General features: G+C 33.5%; 1 protein-coding gene across 2 annotated transcripts; it reads right to left on the bottom strand.

Moving 5' to 3' along the window:
- Positions 1-741: 741 nt before the first annotated feature.
- On the bottom strand, positions 742-7,034 carry LOC105185432 (putative odorant receptor 85d). Of its 2 annotated transcripts, none has more exons than XM_019842461.1 (5): positions 6,509-7,034; positions 2,275-2,610; positions 2,012-2,213; positions 1,264-1,422; positions 742-1,179 (listed from the first exon to the last, which is right to left on the bottom strand). In XM_019842461.1, exons 1-5 carry the CDS (start codon positions 6,868-6,870, stop codon positions 1,120-1,122), a joined length of 1,119 nt encoding a protein of 372 aa, XP_019698020.1. In that variant the 5' UTR covers positions 6,871-7,034; the 3' UTR covers positions 742-1,119. The 2 variants fall into 2 exon arrangements, with proteins under 2 accessions (XP_019698020.1, XP_019698022.1); XM_019842463.1 differs by having other exon boundaries at positions 2,012-2,168.
- Between the last annotated feature and the right edge of the window lie 1,497 nt (positions 7,035-8,531).

Genomic DNA, 8,531 nt, shown 5'->3' with positions numbered 1-8,531 from the left:
TGAAGCGAATGATAACTGATGAGAAGTGATGAGAAGTGGATTGTTTACAACAATGTGGAGCGTAAACGGTCTTGGTCCTGACATGATGATTCGCTTCAAACGACATCGAAAGCAGACATTCATCAGAGGAAGATTATGTTCTCAGTGTGGTGAGATTTTAAAGGTGTCTTTTTTTTCGAGCTCCTACCGAGGAACCAAACAATTAATTCGAATACGTACTGTCGGCAATTGGACGAATTTGAACGAATCCATCACCTAGAAACGTCCAGAGCTCGTTAATCATAAAGGAATTGTATTTCATCACGATAACGCGAGACCACACACAAGTTTGATCACCCGTAAGAAATTATTGAAGCTTAGACGGGATGTGTTACTATACACATCATACTCGCCTGATCTTGCACCGTCAGACTTCTACTTGTTTCGCTCTCTTCAAAACTCTTTGTGTGGTATAATGTTAAATTCGGATAACGTTGTAAATCAGCATCTTGTTCAGTTTTTCGCCGATAAAGACAGATCCTTCTATGAATGAGGAATTATGAAGCTCACTGAAAGATGGTAAAAGGTCATCGAACAAAACGGGCAACATATCATTGATTGATCTTTGTCCTTTATATAAATAAATAACCTTTGAAAAACATAGAAAGAATACGTCATGACCTTCCCGACAACCCAATATATTTACAATGAATGAATAAACTGTTGATATCTGCATTAAAATTAATGTTTATATCAAGCATAAGAAATTTTTTCTCAATGATGTTTCATGTTTACTCTGCATTTTAAGATAACATAAATAACAGACAATGCCATGACAAATTAGAATCACTCAGATATAAATAAAGTAAAATATACTTTGAGAAGCATGAGGATGACAAAGCGCTTGAAATGGTTACCGTGATTCTATTGTTTACAGCTCTACCAGTGTGTGAATAAAACATGAATATCCTACGAATCTACATACAACCCATAGCTTTTACAAGCTACAATTACGATACAGTCGGTATTTCAGTTCATATAGTATAGTTCATACGGTTAATTCTATTTGTCTCACTTTGGAGAAAATTTCGTATCTTCATTCTACAAAGGTAATCCAAAACTGGTAATTTTAATAAATAGTTATTTTTCTTCTTGCGTCGGACGCATTAGATTGAAAACTGAATACGACGTTTTAAGCACCTGCAACAATCGTTATATCAAGTTAACTCACTTATTGCGAACAAATTCATTAAATTGATCATTAAATTAATACATTATACTGACCACCACAAAAGACTCGAGATTCAAAGGGACGATATGTGCGCTGGTAAATTTGATGGGTAACGAGGTGGCACGATTCATAATAATCAAGAAACACTTTTTCACGTCATTATTGAAATCCGGCCACTCCATTTTATAGATATTTTCCGATAACTGTATACTCTATAGACAAATATAAAGTAAAAAGTTATATTCGTTAAAGGATGGGTGTCAATAAGTTTTTTGGGCCCTCTTTTGATTGGCTTGATCACATCTTGAAATATTATATCCATAGCGTGTGAATTGATGATGCAGAAATGCTTTTTTGTATATTACATACCACGCCTATAAAGATTTCGGAAAGCTACTTTGATCCTCAGAAACATAAAAAAGTACGCGAAAACGATGTTAGTGGTCTTATTCAAACGAGGACATTTTCAAGGTCAGTCTAAAGGGCTAGGTCAACAACTTTTACATATATTCAACATTATACGTATGCATAGTTTTTGAAAAAGTTTGACGGCCGAAATTGATTAATATCTTAAAGAAATATGACGAGGTCTGAATTAAAGTGTAACAAATCGAGAATCTTCAAACTGCTCTATCTTCGATTCTAATTGACCGATCGAAAAACGCGTTTCAGGCGGTTGTGAGATATGTGAACAGTAATAATTTCTCACAGTATCAAACCAATCGAAGAGGGCTCAAAAAACGGCCTTATTGACACCCATCACTTCTCTCTTCCTCACGTTAGCCACAACCGCAAAATTACCTTCAATCTGACTTCATTTCCGAACCAACAGTAATAGAATATCGCTATTAACGCGCAACCTGTACACATTACCGTTTCAATATACATGAAGCTGGATGTTGATATTGTTAAACGAAGAAGAAGGCAGCACACCACCAAACAAGCTCCTATGAATTGACTACCGATGACAATTACCAATTTATCGTTCAACATATCGGCAAATCTACGGTTATATAAAATATCGTTGCGCACTTAAAATTAATTAATGTATCCAGAAAACTTACTCGAATATGCGGTAATGGTGAAGCACGCATTCGCGTAGTTTAGCTTGATTATTTGCGATCCTTGATAAACGGTACTCTAAGATCTCTATCTGGCAGCAAATATGGAGTAATAGTCCGGAGAAAAAGCAATCGCTAGCGACATTCAAGAAACCACATAGTGTTACACTGATCATTTGATGAATGTACAAAAAATAATATATCACAGAGACCGAGTAATCAAACGGGAACCATGCCTTGAACGTTAAGTCTCTTCTTCTGAAATCCATAAGTAAAGATGTCGAAGTCATGTATATATCAGTCAAAACTATGAGCGTTAAATAGACAATTGCATTAGTCCTATAAAAAAATTTAATTATTATTTTCTGTTGTATTCTATTTCTTGTTTTTGACAAATTTATTGTTAAATATACAAGGTGTATAAAAAGTACCGGGACGGTGAAATAACAAAAACTAAGCATTTTAGAAAAAAATGTTTCAAATAAAAATTGTAGGGTTTCAAAAGATTTATTTACTGATATTATGAGTTTGACCTTAAGTAGCGTCGCCAAGGTTAGGACAAGGTTACTTTGAAATTTTTAACCCTCATTTTTTATTGCATATTCTTGTAGCCCTTCTTCAGACCTTTTCAAATCACTACAACTTTTCCACTTTGAGTAAGCTCTTTCGAAGTTATCTAGCTTTTTATGATAAGATGTCCAATCAGCGGCTGGAATACTTTCGTAACTTGTATTTCAGACACATGTAATATTAAAATAATACTAATATACTAAATTTAGAAAGCACTAAAATTCACCTTCAAATCATTTCAAATCAATTGCAATGAATTTGATTTGAAGTAGAACACATTACTCGTACATGATATGCGTTGTTTCATACCGAAAAGATAAATGATTTTTCTTACTAATTTTTTTTTCTTTATAATTAAATTAACTTAATTGAATTATCGATTTTGTTATCTAATTAATACAAATTTCTGTTCATTAGGTAAATCTTTTTGTTTCCTAGCTTATTCGTTAGACTTTACTTTTTCTTTTAGAGATTAATATTATTCTCAAACGCTTTGTAAAGATTTCCTCAATTTTTATTTTGTTTATTTCTATACATTTTTCTCTATTTAGTTGTATTGAAGTATTACTCATTTTGAAGTATTACTGATAGTTATTCATTCGTTTCAAAATTTCCACCTCGATAATTTTCATCAATTAAAATGCAATACCTTACCGAACACGATATCTGTCTTGATGATGAAGGGCTGGGATGATAGATAAAGATAGATAGATAGATAGATGATAGATAAAGATTGTATCAAGATGTAAAGGATCTTTTCAATGTAACTTTTCGAGATGAGAATACTCCTATTTCGAAATCAACTGTTGAAAGAATTGTAAGGCGGTTTGAAGAAGCAGGAAGCGTTAAAAATTATCTTAAAACAGAAAGGCCTGCCACAGCAACAAATAAAGAAAAGGCATTGGATGTTTCACAATCATTCATAGAGAATCCAAAAACTTTTGCCCGCAGGACTGCTCAAGAACATGAGATGAATCCTATGTCTGTGCATAAGATATTAAAAAGGAATAAATTTCGCCCTTATGAAATATAGTATGATTTGTTCATGAGCTGAACAAAGACGACTTTAATCGACGTGTTCAGTTCTGTAAGACTATGATAGCGAATATAGATGCATAACCTGACTTTTTATATAACATAGTCTTCTCAAATGAAGCAATAACGTTTCAATTAAACGGTATTGTTAATAGACATAATTGACATAATTGCAGATTATGGTCAGAAACGAATTCTCACTCGGATGTGGAAACACAATACACAATATCCACAGAAATTGTACATTTGGGCAGGAATATTAAATAACAGATTGATAGGACCATTCTTTATTGAAGGCAACTTGACAGCCTATTCATATGAAGACATGCTGAAAAATTAAATCGCCCCTGCAATCAACGCGATCATTGATGAAAACTTTCAACAGATGTGGTTTCAACAGGATGGAGTACCTCCGCACTATAGACAAAACGTTCGTATTTATTTATTAGGTCAATCGGAAAGTTCCGTCCGTTTTTTTTAAAACATATGGCTTTATTTAGAACAAAATGAAAAAGTACATAAATCAAAATATTGTCCATCGTTAGTGATGACTTTTTTCCATCTTTCGGTCAATAAACGAATTCCGCGGCGAAAGAATGACTCATCTTTGGAGGCTATCCAGTCAGAGACCCATTTTTCGACGTTTTCATAAGAATTGAAACATTCGTCAGCAAGTGCGTGTGCGCCATCGACCGAAATAAGTGGTAGTCGGAAGGGGCACAGTCTGATGAATAAGCCGCATGAGGTAACACTTCCCAGCGAAGTGCTTCTAACGTTTCCTTGACAGATTTTGTGACGTGAGGCCGAACGTTGTCATGAAGTAAAATCACTTTATGCTTTCGTTTCATATTTTAGTCTCGTTTCATATTTTAGTCGTTTTTCGTGCAATGCTCAACTCAAACGGATCATTTGTTCTCTGTAGAAATCCTCTGTGACTGTTTGACCACTTTTCAACAGTTCATGGTACAGTACACCCTTCTGATCCCACTAAATACAAAGCATTGCCTTCTTTCCGTGGATATTCCTCTTTGGCGTCGATGTTGAGGGTTGGCCAGAATCGCAAATAGTTTTTCGACGTTTGGGATTGTCAAAATAAATCTATTTTTCATCCCCAGTGATGATACGATAAAAACCCCTTTCTTTGTTGCCTAGCAAGCAGAATTTCGCAGATGGTTTTCCGCCTTTCAATGTCTCTTGGCTTCAGTTCATATGGGACCTATTTTCCTTCCTTGTAAACCTTTCTTAAGGCTTTCAAACGATCGGAAATGACAGATTGGACACAATTTAATGCTCCTGCAAGTTGCTTTTGCGTTGACATGGATCTTCGTCCATCAATGCCTGCAATTCTTCGTCTTCGAATACTCTTGAGCGTCCAAAACGCTCTTCGTCCTCTAAATAAAAATTACCACTTTTAAAGTGTCGAAACCATTCTCTGCATATTTTATCGAAAGGAGCATCATCACCATAAACTTCTACAAGCATTCGATGAGCTTCAGCTGCAGTTTTCTTTCAATTGAAGCGAAAGATTTACACTTCGCGCAAATGACGCTTATTTGGCTTAAATTTCGATATTTTCGATGTAGTAAAAACAATGTTATTGATGCAAACATATACCTTTCTGTACGGAATGTTATTGACAGATGTCAAAACAAACCATTAAGCTTCGTTTAGACATTAGAAGTTAACGACAGTTCTAACTATAGCTATTTGCCGCTAGATGGACGGAACTTTCCGATTTACCTAATAGAAACAATTTTTCCTGAACGGTGGAAAGGGAGGAGAGGCACGATCGAATGGCCAGCTCTACTACTTTCTCTGGGGTTATCTAAAAGATGAAGTATACAAAATTAAACCTCGGAATCTAAATGATCTATGAGATTGGATTCTTGATGAAGCGGCACTTATACTTAATGAATATCTAATGAAGATGCTATTTCAGGTTTTTATCGTCGATTAGCGCATTGTCAAACAATGAATGGTGAACAATTTGAGCATTTGATACATTAATCGCGCTTTCAATTGCTAGTTTTCTTTTATGAATATCTTGCCTTAGCTGGCTGGATACTTCTTTGATGTTGCCTTGGCTGGCTGGATATTTCTTTGATGTTGCCTTGGCTGACTGGATATTTCTTTAATCTTGCCTTGGCTGACTGGATATTTCTTTGATCTTGCCTTGGCTGACTAGATACTTTTTTGATCTCGCCTTGATTAGCTGGATATTTCTTTGATCTTGCCTTGGTTGGCTGGACATCTTATCATAAAAAGCTCGATAACTTAGAAACGGTTTACTTAAAATAGAAAAATTTATAGTGATTTAAAAAGGTCTGAACAAAGGCTATAAGAAATATGCAATAAAAAATAGGATATGTAATAAAAAATAGGAGGTCCCATTTAAAAAATTCAAGATGACCTTGTCCTGACCTTGGCAACGTCACCCAAAGTCAAACTCATAATGTCAGTAAATAGATATTTCGAAATATTTTTTATTTGAAACACTTTTTTTTAAAATATTTAGTTTTTGTGATATTTTACCGTTCCGGTATTTTTTATACGCCTTGTATAATGTTCAAATGTTATTATTTCTAAAATATTGAAAATATCTTTTTATATTTTTATGCTATATTATACTAACTTAATCATTTTGTCAAACTTTGCTCGTATTATCGTCTCATTCTGTTCCATCGGTTTGAACGGTTTCTCTGATAGATTATCGAGCATAGCCGCGAAACTCTGGTGATTGAGATTTATCGTGATTATTTTAAAATTTCCAATCAATCCAAGCAGGGCCACATATAACGTCTCGGTTACTTCGTCCGCATTGTTAGCGTTAAATATTAGATACATGAATTGAGTCGTGGTAAACATGAATACCGCTGTACTCAATAAAATTGTGTAAGCATTGTATATAACATTTTTCACTAACGACGTACATGACAGCGGTCGCCAAGCTCCGGCGACTGTGAGAATTGATAGTGTAAATTCTAATACATGCATCACCGAGCGTTTACTTATTCCTTTTTTATATATTGTACTTGATATTTTTCTAAATATACCGAATTTATCAATTACGTAATACTTTTCAATAACCGTGCATATCCATAAAGATTAGACGCTGATTCATATCTTAATTATTGACTAATCTTAATATTAACTTAGTATTAAACTTGATATTAAATACACCTTAATTATTCATTAATTCTTGATTAAATTATTTATCAAAATTATCGATTAAATTCATTAATTAAACACACCTTAATAAAATATTGATTAAATTATGTAGATATATATATATATGTTTTTCATTGATTTGGTCTGTTTAAGATAATATGATAAAACGCAGAAAATAAATCAGAAAGCGAAGTTTAAGCTGTCGAATAATTAAACGCAGTAAGATTTGAAAAGATGCAAGGAGCACTCAACTATTTTAAATACTTGTTTATCCGGATTCAGACCAGCTACAACTGCATTCTTTTTAAAATATTCGCATGTTCCCCCACGACAATGTCGAACATATGTCATTATTAAGTAAAGAATAACAGAAAGCCACAATATATACATGAAATTTCAAACGTTAACGTCCATATATTAAGCGAAATTAAGCAGAATATTTATGAGAGAATGGAAAGCTCGGAATATATCTATAGGTTTCTCCAACTATCTAACAACAGTTGAATCGTTTCTATCCAAACTTTCTCTTCGGATATAACGTTATTTTATTACTTTTATGAAACTTACGACACTGTGTCCTTCGATGCGAAATAACTTTTATACGTCTATGTATCAATCATTGTATCTTTCCATATCATTGTATCATTGTATCAGAGATCTTTATTATAAAATTACTTAATACCAAGTAATTCTTATGGAAAAAAGTACAGAGTACGGAAAATAAAAGTAATTGCGAAAGAAAAACCCCTATGTTCTTTCATCAATAGATTACTTCGTCGATGTCTTTTCAATCGCACGTCAATTATAAGATATTTTATTTAAACGCGCCCTCGAAATATATCATGAAAAATTGTCCAGTCTCGGCTGACGGCAAAAGACCATCTCCATATCACAGATACGTAATTTCATTGTATCCTCTGTTACAAGGTGCAATTATTGTAATTGTCTACCGTCCGCTAGCTAGTCTCGAATCTTACCAATGCGTGCCACCATAGTATATCGATTTTCGCAGCGGTATATTCACGTCGACATATTCGCTACCAATTTTGAAACATGTAACATTAATAGGGGGAGAAATCATATGTTTCAGTATGTATTAGCAAGACCGTAAAATGCATGAGAGTGAATGTTATAGATATGATATATGTATAGGGTAAACTCGGGTAAGATGGCCATAGTTTCTTAAAATGCAAAAAGCATGTTTATTTCGGTTTTTTTTAATAGCGTTTGGCACATTACTTCATTGAAGTTTAAAGTACGTAATACTATCGAAATTAAGGAGAAAATGCTTACTAGAAATATTACATTATCAAAATATTAAAACAAGCATTGACCATCTTACAAACTTTTAAGGATAAGAGGGCTATAGCATTGTGAGATAGTTGGCTAAACATATTTTATGTTACAAATGTACTTAACATTTTTTAAAATAATAGAAAAAATTATAATTTTACATATTTATTTTATTTTAGAATATTTAATATATT

The sequence above is a fragment of the Harpegnathos saltator genome, unplaced genomic scaffold (genome assembly GCF_003227715.2).
Source record: "Harpegnathos saltator strain DR-91 unplaced genomic scaffold, Hsal_v8.6 scaffold249, whole genome shotgun sequence".
Taxonomy (NCBI): Eukaryota; Metazoa; Arthropoda; class Insecta; order Hymenoptera; family Formicidae; genus Harpegnathos; species Harpegnathos saltator.
Note: the sequence above shows the minus strand (reverse complement) of the source record. Positions and strands in the feature narration are given on the sequence as shown.

Bases quoted from the DNA above. Each gene is read 5' to 3' on its own strand.
- LOC105185432 (XM_019842461.1), bottom strand. From the start codon at position 6,870: ATGCATGTATTAGAATTTACACTATCAATTCTCACAGTCGCCGGAGCT. The intron at 2,611-6,508 runs GTTAGTATAATA...ATTTTTTTATAG, and splicing joins AAGTTTGACAAAATGATTAA to GACTAATGCAATTGTCTATT. The intron at 1,180-1,263 runs GTCAGTATAATG...CGATTGTTGCAG, and splicing joins ATCTCGAGTCTTTTGTGGTG to GTGCTTAAAACGTCGTATTC.